Raw genomic sequence first — 17858 nt, 5'->3', positions numbered from 1 at the left:
GATAGAAGATTAAATGCATATTAAACAAAGGTTTGACAGAATTTAGTAAATTTTTTGTTGCATCCCATTCTACAAAACATTTCGTAAGATGCCCTACAGGTAATAAAAAAAATAAAAAGGACTATGCAAAGTGTAGTAAACTAAATGTAGAAAACATTTTTTAATGTGTGTTTTTCCAGGATCTGAGCACCCCTATAATTACCCATCCCCACAACGGTAGTGGGCTGCCTTCTCAAATCGATCATACTTCTGATGAAAGTAATTGGATGGTGCTGTTGGGTAGGAAATTCCAGAATTTATGCCCAGTGTTGAAGAACACGGGTTTAGTCCAAGTCAAGGTGGTGTGCAACGTGAAGAGAAACCTGCAAGTGGTGTCTATATGCTCTTCCATCCTTGCCTCATTGGTGACAGAAATTGCTAGGACACTGAACATTTAGGTTGGTGGACAGAGAGATCTAATCGGATCAGTTGGTTTGTTTCAAGCTGATGGGGAGCTGTTGGAGCTGCATTCATCCAGGCAAAGGAGAGGACTTGATTACTCTGGCTTGTGCCTTTTTGATGGAAAGGCTTTGGATATCAGGAGCAAGTCACTTGCAACAGGATAACCAGTGTCTGACCAGATCTCGCAAAGAGAATATTTAATATTGTTGGTCTATTCGAGTTTCGAGTCAATGCTGATTCCCAGGTTGGGGGAGGAGCTACTGAATGTCAGATTAGACTCCTCTTTCATTGGAATGCAATTATCTGCCTTTGTTTTATGAACATCTTTTTCCATTTATATTTCCATGATTGAGAGTTATCCAAGTCTTGCTGCATGCAGGGATAACTGTTGAGGGATTGCAAATGGAGTTGAATATTGCTAATCCCCTGGCTTGCAGTAAAGATAAACTAAATGTACGTCAGGCTCGTGATGGTGTACACTCTTATCGTGGTCCACAGTGCCTCGGACATCAAGTTTTGTACCCTCTGATCTGTTTCAAGTCTCACCCATTCCAAACGGCCAAATTGGCGCACAACAGCATGGAGGTTGTCCTCAGTGCGAGGATGGGATACTGGCTCGACAAGGGCTGTGCAATGGTCACTACTATAATGCCATTATGGATTGATTCCACCATACAGGTTCATAGGTTAACACTAGGTAGGTGTTTTTGTCTTGTCGGTTTGCTCACTAATTGCAGTATATCCAATCTAGACACCACATCCTCCAGGATGCAGCCAGCTCAGCAGTAGTGATAGGCATTGAAGCCGCTAATACACAGACACTAATCCTTAGTGCTTGGGGTGCTGTTAATTGAAATGGCTGCAATGGAGTTATTGCCAAATTCAGAGTTAGGAGAAGCAATGCAAAATATGTGACATAGGAAGTAGTCATTCTACCCATCACAACTAACAGAACCACCCAGACCAATTGCACGACGTCAATGGCTGTGTGTTATGTGTGGAGGAATTGTGCCTCCTTGCCTGTCAGGAATGTATGTATTGTGAGTGGTCACGTGTCTTCCCCCTGCCTGGAACTTACTTGGAAGTCACATCACTTGTCGACCAAGATTGGGATCTGGCCACTAATTAGTGTGCACGTTGCTGTTGTCCAATTCAAATATCTGGACACAAATTAGCACTCTATAGAGCACCAGGACAGAGCACATTTCTCTCTCTTCCTGCCTCATGGTGATAGCCACAGACACTGCTCCATGCCATGGTCACTACTGTGGCCGTCGCAACAGGGGTTGTGGGCAAGGTGTGCACTGCAGTGAAGCCGAGCGACAGTATCACTATAGTTTAAACTGCTATAGATCGATACTCGTAGTAAAGCCGCACCTCCTGACAATCAGAGGCCCAAGTGTATATACCATGGATACAGTTTATACCTGGGCCGCCTCCCAACAATCAGGGGTCCGGGAAGGTGGATATTACCCCTGCTATAGTGTGTGAATGTCGGCACAGCCTGTGTGAATTGTAACTTGTGTACTGTGTAACATTTTCCCATGCTCTTTTATAAACTGTGTGCATGTATATGTTATTCCCATACCATGCTCCTTTCTATAGTGTGTGTCTTCACATTAACATTTTCCTCATGCTCTTCTATAAATTGTTGTGTATTAATGAAAGCTACGTATGATGACAGACCCTCGTGTCCAGACTTGTCTCTCTGCCAACCCACCGAATTTGATACTTTCTCAACACAACACTGTGCATTCTTGATTCTGCAGCTATGACTCTTGCATTAAACCAGCATTTCCCAATTCACTTGATATCCAGCAAAACTCTCAGTCTTGAGTAGACTCAGCCAATGAACCTCAATGACCTGCTTGGTCAGAGAATTCCAAATGATTTTTCATTTCTGTGAACAACTTTCCTCTTATCAGTCCTGAATAGCCATCCCTTTCATTTGAGACCTTGCTCAGTTGTTCCAGCTGAGATGTCCAGATACATTCTCCCTGCAACTGGGAGATTTCTTTTATCAGCCTTTTCCTTCTCCAATTCTTCCTCTTTAATACTGCTTTACAAATTCAATTTAAGCTTCTACTTTCTGTTTCTTAACACTGATGCCCAATTGTTCTTTAATTAAAAACCACTTTTGGTTTCCTTGTAGCCTCATGGAAGTATTCTCCGCATTACAATCTATTTTGTTCCTGTTGTAGAGAGTAGCTGGAGGATTGCTGGATAATGAAAGTGCCAAGTCAGTGTGATTCAATTTTTATAATCTGGATAGCAATTTTATGCTGGTAATGTACAACACAGTAGTTAGCCAAGAGGCCAACAACAGACCGAGAGATGATACCTGTAAAAATAACTGCAAAACTAGAAAGCTGGGAACTGGGATCATGTTTTTTCTCCAAACCATCTGCTCTACAATTATTCTTATTATATGCTTAACCATGACATCATCTATTTAATTTGAATGTAGATGAATCAACGCTAAATCACTGACTCAAATATTGTTTTGACAGATTTGTGTCAGTTTTCAAAATAGAAAGATTGGATAATAAATTGAAATCAGGTATAAAAAATGTAAAAGATCAAGAATGAAAAGAAAATGAATTCTTTCATTGGGAGAGTTAAATGTCCTTAGAAATTACAGATGCTACATCGCTAACAATTAACCATGTCTTATTTGATCATTGTCCATTTACAAGTTTGTGCACAGAACAAAAATTCAGATGCAACGCACAAAGTTCTAGAGAAACTCAGTAGGTCAAGTAGCATCTATAGGATGCAAAGGACAACCAACATTTTGGGCCTGAATCCTTCAATGTATGAGCTAAAAGCAGACAGGCGCTGGAATTAAAATGGAGGGGGAAGAAGGGGAAGGAGTACTGGTCAACAGGCAAGAGGTCAAAGGTGGATATTGGTGGAAGGGCAGAAGAGAACTAAAGCAGAGGTGACAGGGGTAGGTGACAGCTGGTGGAAGGGGGAGCAGGAGACACCTACAGAAACAGGAGGTCGATATTAATGACACCTGGTTCAAGAGTGCCCAGACAGAATATTAGGTTCTATTCCTCCATTTTGCAGGTAGCCTCAGTTTGGCAGTTCACAAGGCCATGGACATGTCAGTGTAGGAATGGAGTGTACAATTAAATAGTTGGCTACTAGAAGGTCCCCAATAATTCTGCAAGCAGAGCAGAGGTCCTCAATGAAAACAATCTCCCAGTCTGCAATGTAGAGGAGGCCACAACAGGAGCACCAGATGTAGTCGATTCACGTCAAGTGTTGCTTCATTTGGAAGAACTGTTTGGGACCCCAGATAGTAGTGAGGGAGGAGGTGTAGTATATCTGCGTAGCATTCAGATGATTTAAAAAAAATGATTTTATCATTTAGCTTTAATGATTTATCCCTACCAACCATTTACCATTATCTTAAATTAATAATCATTCCTATTTAAAAGAGCAAATATCTCAACTATTTTAGTCCCCACTTCTGCAACAATATTAATTGCTGACACAGATTTACTTCATCATGAACAACAGAAGGAGGATATTGGAAATGCAATTAGGATCTGTGAAAGACAAAGTAATTTGATATAGATTGATTACTAAATAAACAATGCTACAATTAAATGCAATCTTGAATCAAATAGAATTACCTAATTTGCAAATCAATGATCACTTGCCGTCTGTCCACCTGCTCAGTATACACTTTAACGCCAGAGATTTTAGGTGACTGGAAATAGAAAGAGATTTATTAACCACTCTCTTCAACATAAAGTTGATTGTTAGAAGGCTTTTCATTCAAGCAAAGCTTGAAACAACAAATCACACCTTAGTTCAATAGAAACAAATAGAAGATTACACATCCTTTAATAATTTATTTTTAGGGAGAAACATAGAAATGTTAAATTTATTTATCCAACAATATAACCTTGAAATAAAATGCTTCACAGAGCAACAAATCATTCAGTGGAATTGCATGCCTTGACTTTTTGATCTCCAACCATCCTAGTGCTGAAGAAGCATGGTGCCTCATTAATACCTGCCTGTGTTTAGACTACAGAGCCTGGTCACTTCAACATGACAATGTCTAGGCCTAAATGAACAGGCTAAAACCAGCCTACTCTCAGCTGTGACTTGTAGCTACAAAGGTTAATCCAAATGCAGGCACAGTTGCAGGCTTCTTCGCTGGGGGATTTGAGTGAGAGGAGTGGGAAGGAACTTATGGAGAAAAGGATCTTATGGTTTTGGGGGTGGGGGGTGGAGGGGAAGAGAAAGAGAGAAAATTTTGGTAGGTCAGACAGAGAGTCAGGTCAATAGCCCTTCATCAGAGTCCAAAAAGCAAGAGGGACAAAATTTCTATTGCTACCTCCATTTCACTTAATGGCTGAGGCATCTGCTTTAAGGTAAGGATTAATCTTCACTGGTCCTTCAAAGCCAAGAATCTTTCACGTAACAAAGGAGGCCTCCGTTCACCCAAATAACATTTTAAGGGTACCAGGTTTGCAAGTCAAGTATGTAGTGTAATTTTTGTGGATACATCAATTAAACATTAGGAAGTTGAGGCAGATGAATGCGTGGCTGAAGAGTTGGTACAGGGGTTCAGATTGTGGATCATTGGGAAGTCTTTTGGGGAAGGTCTGACCTGTACAGAAAGTATGGGCTGCACCTGAACTGGAAATGGATCAATGTCCTGGCAGGCAGGTTTTCTAGAGCTGTTGAAACAATGAGAGTACAGAGAATACGGCAGAAGTTAAAAACATGATGCTATGTGTTCTGAGTTTGTGAGGAAGGACAGGGGTGGGGACAAATTGGAGTGGTTGCAATGCATCTATTTCAATGCGAGTATTTAAATTAGAAGGGATGAACTTAGAGCATGGATCAGCAGGTGGACCTATGATGATGTGACCATGACAGAGACTTGGCTAGAGGAAGGCCAAGCTTGGCTGATGCAGGTACTGAGGCTTAGGTGTTTTAAAATTAATAGGACGGGAGGTAAGAGATTGGGGAGGGGGTGCAGGTAGCATTACTGATCAGAGTTAGTATCACAGCCATAGAAAGGGAAGAGGCTTCAGAGGGAGTGTCTACTGAGACAGTGTGGCTGGAAGTCAGAAATAGGAAGGGTGCCGTCACTGTGCTGGGAGTAGTCTATAGGTCCCCAAATACCCCTCAGGGCACTGATCAGATAAGCAGGAAGATTTTGAAATGGTGCAGGAAATACAGGGTTGTAGTTATGGCTCATTTCAACTTCCCTAATATTGATTGGCACTTCCTGACTGCAAGAGGGATAGATGGGGCTGAATTTGTCAGGCATGTTCAAGAGGATTCCTGACACAGAATGTGGACCAGCAGATGAAAGGAGAGGCCACACTGGATCTAATTCTGGGGAAAGAACCTGGTCAGGTGGCGGACCCCTCGGTGGGGGGAGAATTTCGATGAGAATGACCACAGCTTCCTGAGCTTTAGAGTCGCCATGGTCAAGGATCAAACAGACAAAATGGGAAAGTGCTTAATTGGGGGGGGGGGGGGAAGGGCTTATCTACAAAGGGATGAGACAGAAAGTAGCAAGAGTAAATTGGAAACATATGTTCAGATGTGGAGTAAGTTTAAGGATCACTTGTGCTAGGTTCAGAATAGGTTTGTCCCACTGGGACAGGAAAAGGGAACCGTTGTTGACAAAACAGGTGAAGCAGCTGGTCAAGAGGAAGAAGGAAGCATATATTAGATATAGGAAGCAGGAAGGGCTCATGAGAAGTAAACGGTGGTGGAAGCTAAAACATTAGGGGCATTTAAGAGTGTCTGAAATAGGGACATGGATGGAAGAAAAACAGAAGATTACGGGGTAGGGAAGGTTCAGTACTTTTTTAAAAAAAAGGAATATATGGGTTGGCACAACATCTACGACCAAAGGACCTGTACTGTGCTGAGTGTTCTATGTCCTAACAAAGCACATTCCTGTACTGTTTCTTAGAAACCAAACTATAACAAAACAATATGGATAAATACACATTTGGATAGATGGGCTCCAGAACTATTTCATTGCATTGTTGCATCCAAAGTTTACAATTCCTTTGTGACTTCTAAACAGAAGGTGCAATTGCGCCAGACAAAAATAGCTAATTACTTAGCCCCCCAGAAGCAATTCCAAAGACTGTAATTCAGGAAATAAGTGCAAAGCCACTAGTAAATACCTTTTAAATGAGTGTATGCTATATGGCCAGCTGAGTTTCTCTGGCATTGTGTTTCTAACTACAATCGCAGAACCAGTAGAATTTTGAGTTTCACTTTTTAAAAAAAAACTGAGATGCACTTCTCCAACCAAGTCCAACCATTTCTGAAGGCATTTAAGAGCCAACCAAACTACTTTCGATCTGGGGGTCACAAATTGAGCAGAAGGAATGGCCAATTCTCTTTCTCAAAGGTCATTTGGAAACTAGATAGATTTCTGAACACTTTTAAGCAAATGAGAAGCTGGGGAAACTCAAATAGTCAGGCAGCATCTTTGGAGAGAGAGAAAAAAAAAATCAGTCTGTTGGCTTTTTGGTGTCAGGATCCTTTCATCAAGACTACAATTTATACATGTTCACTGTCAGTTTCCAATTCTTTACATTTAAGCTTCAATGATCTCAATTGCACAGCTGAAGTTGTGGATTTGAACTTGTGTCCATATCAATATTCCACAGTTCGAGATTACAGCCTAATAACTTCACTAAGCCACAGCACCCAATTAAAAAAGAATGGGCAACAAATTCTGCAAAAAGGATGATGCTGCAAAACAAAAAAAAAGTAATCTTAGCAATCCTATTCCAGGGTCGTGATCAACAATGCAAGTTTTGAAGTTGAAAGCATATCAAAAGAATTTCTAAACAAATTATGGAGGGTTCTGGTTCGGGCTGCACAGTAAGCACAGTGCTAATACAAATCTGGTGGTCTGTATGTTCTCTCCTTTGTTGGTTTCCTCTGGGTGCGACACCTTCCTCTCAGCCTTGAAAAAAATCCATATGGGGCTTGTAGGTTAATTGGTGCATTTGAATGGCTTGGGCTCGTGGGCTAGGAAGAGTGAAACATGAAAGACTGCAGACCCTGTGATTATCGTCAAACACAGAAATGCTGGAGGAACACAGCCAGCCTTATAGTGCCCAGAGGATGCAAAGATAGATTACTGACATTTTGGGCCTCAACCCTTCCTCAAGGTATGGGGGGGGCGGGGGGTGGGAAGAAAAAGACAGGTGTCGGAGTTAAAGGCTGGATGGAAAGCAGGAGTACTGGCCAACAAACAAAAGGCGTTGATTGGAAATGATAAGAGAACAGGAGAGAGGAAAGGTGAGTATTGTTTTTGGCTCTGTGAAAGGAGACAGGGGAAAAGGGAATAGAGAAACAGAACTATAGGAAAGGAGGCATGGGGAAAGATGATGGGGGTTAGAGATGTTAGAGCCATCCGGTCTGAAGGTGCCCAGATGGCATATGAGGTGACGTTCCTCCAATTTGCAGGTAGTTGCAGTTTGTCAGCCTGGCCAGAAGTTGTGTCATGACGTGCTGTATCTCTAAATTAAAAAGAAAAATTAATACTTTGTGTACAACGGCCCAAGCTGGTCAAGGGGGCAGTGATTTGAGGGCTTCAAGTATAGAGAAGCAGTACAAAGCTGGCCCTTCATATTACAATAAAAGGGAGACTGGAGAAACATCTCAAACGATATCCAAAATATCAACTTTTAGGAAAGTTTAGGTAAGCAAGTGCTTAAAACAGTTAATGATAAAGGATTGGCAGGTTACGAAAAATGTACAGAAATCTTCAGCACAAGTATTAAAACTGATTACATGGTGTTTTAAATAAAAATAGAAGCAGAGAGCAATTTAAAACTCTTATTGGATTTTAAAACAGATCGGAGATGATTAAAATAAAATCCAAATAGATGCCACTTCAGAAAATACAAAAACATTCTACGCTTAGTATATCCCTATTGGCTGAATTGATTTTTCTTCTCCTTCCAGAATCTTGGAATTTTGTAATAGTGCAAAATAAAAATGGAAGTTGCTTTGGAAAATTCGGCAGCATTTTGCATCTCTACTTATTAATGTTCGGATCTTCCTTGGTACATCTACAGATTTTGTCACAAAGTTAAGATACAATAACAAATTTACCGCAATACAAATTACTTCTTTTTGTATTTTGCCTTCGTCAGATGTAGGAGACTCACAATAAAAAAAAGTTCAAACTGGCAACTATCTGAAAAGAACATGACATTTTCAATGCTACTTTGTTTTTCATTTTAGAGTCATTTACTTGGTCTGCATGAATTCAAATAAAAGTCGTCTTAAAAGTAATCAAAACAAACTGAGGTTTTTCCAAACAAAATACCAAACTTTTCTCAAAAATAGCTTCAGTGGAGACAACTGTATAACAGGTAAAGATACAATAAAAGGAGCATGTAAAAGAAGACAATAATGTTTTTTTAAACAGTCTGAATCAACGATGACAAAACTCCATTGTCATTTGCTGATAGATGACATGACAGCAACATTAATTAGAAGCACCAATTAAAAGAATCAAAGTATATGAAACAACTAATAAATTAAGTAATTAAAGTTGAATAAATGTTCACACAGCTGGAATATTTTGAGTGGATTCTTTAATCAATTGAGGAAGTAGGTAGAAAGAAATCTTAAAAATGAAGTCCTAATAATATTCAAAAGACCAAGAGACAGCAAGAAACGACAGCACGTTACCATTTCATCTGTCATTGGGAAAATGTAGTGGGTATTATTAAATAAGTTAGTAGAAGGGCACTTGGAATATTTGATTCAATCGAGCAATTGTTTTATCAAAGGGAAAATCATGTGGAACAATTTATTGGTGTTCTTTAAAGTGACATGTTCTGTGGGTTAAAGATTGTTACATAAAGCATAGAATTCCAAAGGCATTTGGTAAGATATCACAAAAGTATCAAATGAGGCAACAACGTTTGGATGAAAAGGCCAACTGACCAACAGGAAACAGAAGACAAGGCATAAATGGCCTTTTTTTCTGGTTGACAAAATATACACAAGTGCACCCAGGGAGTAGGAAAGATGCCAAAACTTACTTAAGTAATTTGAAATGAAGATACTCGATGCAAGTTTGGAAAATATGCTGATGACACAAAGATGGGCAAAGATGTCGTAAACTAAGTGGAATTTTTTTTAAAAATGCCTTATTTGGGAGGGAAAATTAAAAATACAAATTATCTGCACTGAGAGAATGCAGAGTTCTTAGGGGCAGAGGGTTCTTGGCATCAGGAGTGCATGATTTTAAAAAGTGCAGGTAATTAGGAAAGCTACCAAAACATCATTTATTACCAGAGAAAATAAATACAGAAGTTGAGAGCTGAAGCTTCATTTATACAGGGCACTGGTGACAGCACTACAGAAGGATTGCGCACAGCGTAGGATTTCTTATTTCAAGAAGGATACTCATGTTGAAGTAGTCGGAAGGTGGTTTAGTAGAATATACTTGGAATGGACTCAATCCTTGAAGATTAGAAGGGCTTGGCTTGTTTCTGCTGGATTTGATACAAGTAAAAGGTATTTGATTTTAATAAATAAAATCCAAAGAGGATATTTTCTACTAGGATGATCAGAATGTTAACATTAATTATAAAATGCAAGGAGAGCAACTACAAATTTGTGTTGGCTTCAGGCAGTTATTTTCAGATTGAGATTTATCCTCAGAGACAAAGGAAATCACATACAACTGATTCTTTTTTTCCTGTGGACGAGGCAGAACTTAGTAGTGCAAAAAAATTGTACTGTGTATATATGTAAACAAAGAACTGTAAACTGATTAAAAAATATAAACAAATTGACTATGAAATGCAGCGAGAAAAAAAAACAATAAAATGCACAAGAGTCCTTAAATGAATCCCTAATTGAGTTTATTGTTGAGGAGTCTGATGGTGAAGGGGTAGCAGCAGTTCCTGTCCTTGGTGGAGAGTCTAGTGACACCTATACCTTTTTCCTGATGGCAGCAGCGAGAACAGAGCACAAGCTAGGTAGTGTGGATCAACGACAATTGCTGCTGCTCTCAGATGGCAGCGTTCTATAGATGTTTTCAACAGTGGGGAGTGTTTTGCCTGCATGTCCACTACCTTTCGGAGGGCTTTATGCTGAGGGGTATTGGTGTCCCCAAACCAGACTGTGATGCAGCCGGTCGGCACCCTCTCCATCACACCTCTGTAGAAATTTGCCAGGGTTTCTGGTGTCATATGAAACCTCCATGAACTCCTTTTTGAAAATTTTATTTATAGTTTTACAAACTTGTATTAGCCAGGTATTGTAGGAGAACAATCCTCCCCTTTTACAGGTCATTGTTTGCTCAGTCCTCTCTTTTTCTAGCCCCCACTCCCCCTCCCACATCAACCTCCATAAAGGCATAAAAACTGATTATCAAGAATAACAATATAAATACAAGGAGAGAGGAAAAAAAAGTAAAGCCAGCAGGACTTCCAAATGGTCTCCTTGTTCTCAATATTTCAGGGCCCTGGGAAAGCTAATCACTCCTGTCTTTCAATATGTCACAAGTATGGCTACCAAACCTCAACAAATGTGTCATGTCTCCCTCTTAAATTATAAGTAATTTTCTCCAGGGGAACACAGCTCTGCATCTCCGGGTTCCATCTTCTTGTGCTTAGCTGAGAGTCAGAATTCCAGGTAACAGTTATACATTTCCTGCCACGCCAAGGTTGACCCTCACATATCGAATTTGGTATTTGGACAATCTCTGACTCATGTCTACAATATCCCCCAGCAGGAACACTGCTGGATCCTGTGGATACTCCATCCCTGTAACTTTTTTTTCCTAAAATGTCCCCTAATTCTACCCAAAAGGGTCTCACCTTAACACATTGCCACATTGAATGCACAAAAGTTCCTGTCTCTACGTCACATCTCAAACACAATTCAGGGATTTCTGGTTTAACCTTGTGCAAGTTTTGCAGTGCAAGGTATTAAAAAAAATTGTATTGCACCAGCCTATATCTGGCGTTAATAACCGCCGTCATGCTGTCTTGGCAGAAATCGGACCAGCATCATTCAGGAACTGTTATTCCTAGATCTGACCCCCATCTTTCCCTCGCTTTAGGGAGACCCGGTTTTGCACTCTCACTTTGGAGCAGATGATGCATACCTGAGATAGCTGATGTGCTTTCTTTGTAATGCCATTGGTGTGTTGGGTCAAGGAAAGATCCTCCGAGATAGTGACCCCCAAGTACGGCAATGGTACCATTTACAACTTTGCTGATGACACCACGGTAGTGGGTTGCATGTAAAGGGCCAGAGTTAGCATACAGGATGGAAACTGAAAACTTGGCTGAATGGTCCATTAACAACTTCACACTCAATGTCACCAAAACCAAGGAGCTGATTATTGACTTCAGAAAGGGAAAATTAGAGGTGTACTATCCAGTGATCATTGGGGAATGAGAGGTGGAGAGGGTGAGCAAATTTAAGTCCTTGAGAATCACTGTCTCAGAGGATCTTTCCTGGAAAGTACGTCAGTGCCTCAACTTACTCAAGATTTTGCAGAGGTTTTGTATGACCCCAGAAACCCTGGAAAATTTCTACAGAGGTGTGCTGACCAGCTGGATCATGGTCTGGTTTAGGAACACCAATTCCCCCCCCCCCCCCCCCCCCTGAGCATAAACCCCTGCATAAGGGAGTGGACACAGCCCAGAACATCACAGGCAAAAACCTCCCCACTATGGAGTACACCTACAAGGAACTCTGCCTTCAGAGAGCAGCAGCAATCATCAAGGATCAGCACACACTCTGTTCTCGCTGCTGCTATCAGGGAAGAGGTGTCGTTGCCAGAAGACTTGCACCACCAGGATCAGGAACAGCTGCTGCCCCTCCACCTCAATGACAAACTCAATCAAGATTAATTTAAGGACTTACTTTTGCTATTTATTTTTATTTTCTCTGTATTGCACAGTTAATTTACATTCATTATCCGTTTAAAAGAATTTTTTTTTTAAACATGTGCTTGTTGTGTAGAGTTTTATTTTTGCACTACCAATGCGGTCATTCTGCCCTGCCCACAGGAAAAAGAATCTCTTGGTTGTATGTGATGTCGTACATGTACTCTGACAATAAACCTGAAATCTGAATCTTAATCATGTTTGGCTCCTGATATACAAGCATGAGAAATTGGAATGATGGTGGGGAAAAAAGATATTATCAGGACAAAGCTACTGGTGAAATTTAAAATGTCAATCTTAAAAAGAGGGCAAAGAAATTCACATTCAGTGATGAAATATCTCAGTGGTTCTCAACCTTTTTCTTCCCACTCACATACCATTTAAGTAATCTCTATGCCTTAAGTGCTCTGTGATTAGTAAGGGATTGCTTAAGGTAGTAAGTGAGTGGGAAAGGAAGGTTGAGAATCACTGCTCTATACCCAATTGTTACTGAAATAGTTTGCTTGAGAAAAATACTTCCTTTGGAGTTATGAAACTGTGCACATAATGAGTCAATGAGTTACAATTAAAACAGTGGTTTTCAAACTTTTTCTTTCCACCCACATACCACCTTAAACAATCCCTTACTAATCACAGAGCACCTAGAACATAGGGAACACTTGGTGTGTGAGTGGAAAGAAAAAGGTTGAGAATCACTGGCTGTCTTGCTTAGATGCAAGGAAGCAGCTGAAGTTTGGGAGGAGAGCACAAGTACATATTCTGATCTAGAGGCCTTTGTAAAAGAAGTGACGAGGATTGTGATCCTGGAAACTCGATGCTGGGATGCAGAATCAAAGAGCACCTGAGGCAGTAATGAATATGGTTCCTGGAAGTATTTCAAAGCAAATGCTGCTCAGAGGGATGGTCAATCTTGGTGGAAATCAGAACCACTCAGGTACTGACAACTAAAACAGTGGCAAGATTGGATTTTGACTAAAATTAGGGCCAAGTTGCAGATGTGGAGGATGAAAACATCAGTAATGGGTAAGGATAGATGGACAATGGGAGTTTAGCACAATTAATCCACAGTAAATGAACAGCTATAATCAGCCCACAATTATTTCTCTGGATGTGGTTAGTGGCTGCATCAAATAGCATGATGTTTTAAATGTAAAGACGAAAATCTTAATTCATGTTGAAATTCTGCATCCTTTTGGGATGGCTAAAGACAATGTGCAGGAGAGAGGGCTTTAGGTTTCTGGATCATTGGGCTCTCTTCCAGGGAAGGTGGGACCTGTTCCGATGGGACGGTTTGTATCTGAACTGCAGGTGACGAATATCCTTGTTAGTGCTGCTCCAGGTGGTTTAAACTAGATTTGTAGGGGGAGGGGAACCAGAGCAAATAGAGGAGGGAAAAGATGATGTGAAAATTGCATGTTAGAAGTCAACAGGTTGCACGTGGTGAAAATGTTCTCAGGTGTATATATTTCAATGCTAGATGTATTGTAGGAAAGGTAGACAAGCTTAAAGCATGGATTGGCTTGTGGAATTATGATATTGTATCCATTTGTAAAACTTGGTTGCAAGAGGGGCAGGACTGGCAGCTCAATGTTCCTGGCTTCCATTGTTTCAGGTGCAAAAGAATGATGTGGGGGGGGGGGGGGAGATGAAAGGGGGAGGAGTGGCATTGCTCATCAGGGAAAATATCACAGCTGTACTCAGGCAGCACTGATCAGAGGGTCCACCTACTGAGGCTATATGAGTGGAGGTGAGAAAAAGGAAATACATGACCACATTCATGGGGTTGTATTATAGACTGACTAATAGTCAATGAGAATTGGAGGAGCAAATCTGTAGAGAGGTAGCCGAAAGCTGCAGAAAACATAAGGTTGTGATAGTAGGAGATTTTAACTTTCCACATATTGACTGGGACTCCCAAACTGTAAAAGGGCTGGATGACTTGAAGTTTGTCAAATGTGTTCAAGAAAGTTTTCTAAATTAGTATTTAGGAGGTACAAACTAGAGAGACTACAATACTGGATCTCCTATGAGGGAAAGAGACAGGACAGGTGACAGAAGTATGTGTAGGGGAACATTTTGGGTCCAGTGATCACAATACTATTAGTTTCAAATTAATTATGGAGAAGGATAGATCTAATTGGAATAAAGGACAATTTTTAGGAAATGAGAAAGGATCTAGAATGCATGGATTGGAATAATTTGTTTTTGGGCAAGGATGTGCGAGCTAAGTGGAAGACCTTCAAAGATGAAATTTTGAGAGTAGAGTTTGTTTGTTCCTGTCAGGATTAAAGGCAAAGTAAACAGGCATAGGGAACCTTGGTTTTTGAGGGATATTGGGGATATGGTTTCGAAGAAGAAAGAGGTGTACAGCATGTATAGGCAACATGGAGCAAATGAGATACTTGAGGAGTAAAAAAATACAAACCAGAGGACATTGGTTAAGGGTGAAAGGGGAGAAGTTGAGAGGGAAAATAAGGGGGAAGACACAGAGAGCAGAGGGAGTGTGGAACAAGCTGCCTGCTGAAGTGATAAATGCAAACTCAATTTTAACATTTAAGAAAAAATTGGACAGATACATGGATGGGAAAGGTATGGAGGGTTATGGATGAAGCATGTCAATGGGGCTAGGCAGAAAATGGATCAGCGCAGAATAGAAAAGCTGAAGAAGCTTGTATCTGTGTTGTAATGTTCTCTGGTTCTATGGATGTGCTTAGTAGTTGCACGAGGTTTTAGATGAGTGCAAAAGATGACAATGTTAATTTATATTGAAATTTTGCCACCTTTTGAGCTGGTTTGGGCACATTAGACTGTAACTAGAATACAACAGGATCCCATTACCACACACATCTATCCCTCTCATCCCCTCTCTGCCTTCTGTAGGGACCGCTCCCTCCATGACACCCTCATGCACTCATCCATCCCTACCAATCACCACCCATTCCCCCCACCAGCACATTCCCCTGTGGCAACAGGAGATGACACACTTGTGCCCACAACTTCTCCCTTACCACCGTCTGGGCCCAAAACAGGCATTTTAAGAGAAGCAACACTTCACTTATGTATCCACAGGATTGATTTACTGCATCTGATGCTCCCTTTGTGCCCTTAACTACATTGGAGAGACTGGGTAGACTGGGAGATCGCTTTGCTGAGAACCAGTGACAGGGACCTCTTAGTGGCCAACCATTTCAGTTCTGCATCACACTCCCATGTCTGTCCATGACCTCATGTTCTATCCCACCAAGACCATCCATAAGTCAGAGGACCAACACCTGATTTTCCATCTGGACACTCCAGCTGGATGGCATTAATATCAACTCTTCCAGTTTCTGCTAACCTTCTCCCCTTTTCCCTTCCCTTGCCCCCCCCCCACCCCATCAGCTCTTCATCCCCTTCGCTCTCTATTTACCTAGCCATCCCTCCTCCCCTTGTTTGCTGATGTGCCCTCCCTCCCTTCTTTATCTATTACTTCCTGCCTTTGAGATCACACCTCCCCCTTACCCTTTCATTCAGATGCCTGCCAACATTTTTATACCTTGAAGGGCTCTAGCCCATAACATCAGTTATGCAATTTTATCTTTGCTCTATAAAGCACACACTGTCTGACCTGATGAGTTTCTCCAGCATTGTGTAAAAACTTCAACTGCAGTGTCTACAGATTTTTGTTTTACTTGTAATTAGCATACTACCGGAAGCCCATATAGTATAGTAATGGAGCTTTCTACACCAAACAAGGCATCAAAACTCATCAATCTTAACAGCTGTGTAGTCACAAAATAGATACTGTTTCAGTAAAGCTTTAATTTCCCCATTTGAAATAACCACCTAAAAAGCATAAACTGTTAGAATAAAATATGCAAATCATATAAAGAGCCATATTTTTAAAATATTGGTCAAACTGCTGAAAATATGGATCCAGATCTTTAATAGGTTTTTAGAAAATTAGCTATGGAAAAAAATTGTTCAGAATGCAAATTTTCAGTCTAAGTTTTGCACCATTTTCACACAACAGTTGTTATTGAAGAAAGGATCATACAAAAGTTACAACAAAGGAGGTTGTATAGATGACAAATCATATTGCATAGTTGGCCATTGTTACTTTTGGCTACTCAAATTCTGGTGCAGTTTGATTTTATAAGAAAGGAAATTAAATTAAAAGAACAACATCCTTACCTTATCTCCAAAGCTAAGTTTTGCAAACGTAAACGTTTTCAAGCAGACATTTGATCCACATATTGAAGGCTCAATGATGTCTTTAAACGTTCTTTCCAGATACATGCCAAAATATGGCCAAGCCTGTTTTAAAATCTAGTTTAGAAAAGTTAAAACATTAGAACACAATGTCTACATGATACAAATACCTAAATATTCTAAGTTAATCTATTGAAGAATTATAATGAACAAACTGTCCAAATCAACTAATAAAGTTATATTTTTTACTTGCATAGAAAACAAAATTTCAATCTCTGCCTAAAATCAGACACAGGAGCTTCCTTTTTTATCAAAGTCAGGAGATACACAGATGAGCAAGACACACCGATTTTCCTTTGTACCTTGACTGGGTGAGAATTCAACTTTTAACATTATTAACACCCACGAGTGTGCCAATAGAAGTCCTCCAATGGATATCTTAGCTGGAGTGGCAAGAACTGGGTCTTTGATGTGGAATCAGTATGCATGGTTTCAGTGTACAATTACAATGGTGCAGACTGCCACTGTTGAACAGGGTACTTCTCACAGCCATTAATTGCAGATGCAAAGTCTAGCATGCATTTCATTCACAGAAGGATGCCACATTTAGTCTCACCCAATTTGGCTGTTATTACACTTCAAGCTAGAAGTGTGTGTGGGTTCTTGTTATTTTGGAATCTCAGCACATTCCAAAGTGCCATGCCAGTTCATTTCTAGGTTCTTGACGTGTCCTTTTCACTGAATGAACAGCTGGTGTCAAGCATTGTATGTCTACAGTTCTGCCATGGCTCCAATCCAAAATATTAAAAGTTTCTCTTTCCAGAGACATAGCCTAGTCTTCTGACAGCATCTAGCATCTTGTTTTTGTCTATCAATGTTTATACACACCTTCATTAATGAATTGTACCATTGAACCACATGATTCTATTAAACAAAGGTTAAAGATTGAAAGTTACAGAAATACAGAAAGATTAGGCATTAGTTACAAAGAGAAAAAGGTTAATGACTTCTGTAGAACAGCTAGTTGGAAAGAATGCTGCAAACTAATCTGGAAATCAGGGGTTTTGGGGAGGGTAGCTATATTGTGGGGCAGGCACAAAATTTAGAAAAACATTTTGTTCACCTTACATCCTCCTAGATTAGCCCTCTGGAAGTCGAGTTCACATTGTCCTAAGATTACCCAATGATGTGCACTCCCAGATCAAGGCGAGTCAAAACCCTTACTGTGCCACGATTGAATCAAGGGGTGGTGGTGATGATGAGAGACAGTGAGTGACCAGCCAATTT

General features: G+C 40.4%; 1 protein-coding gene across 1 annotated transcript in view; it reads right to left on the bottom strand.

Annotated features, from left to right (window-relative positions):
- The window catches only part of LOC138762050 (extended synaptotagmin-3-like), a 125590-nt gene that overhangs the window by 65756 nt on the left and 41976 nt on the right, over nucleotides 1–17858 (bottom strand). Inside the window, exons 3-4 of the mRNA XM_069935259.1 lie at nucleotides 16554–16688; nucleotides 4086–4162 (exon numbers count right to left, since the gene is read on the bottom strand). Coding sequence (XP_069791360.1) covers nucleotides 4086–4162; nucleotides 16554–16688 — 212 coding nt within the window. The remainder of the gene's footprint in view (nucleotides 1–4085; nucleotides 4163–16553; nucleotides 16689–17858) is intronic.

Source organism: Narcine bancroftii, chromosome 4 (genome assembly GCF_036971445.1).
Source record: "Narcine bancroftii isolate sNarBan1 chromosome 4, sNarBan1.hap1, whole genome shotgun sequence".
Classification (NCBI taxonomy): Eukaryota; Metazoa; Chordata; class Chondrichthyes; order Torpediniformes; family Narcinidae; genus Narcine; species Narcine bancroftii.
The sequence above is the reverse complement of the archived record's forward strand: the minus strand, read 5'-3'. Positions and strand labels throughout refer to the sequence as shown.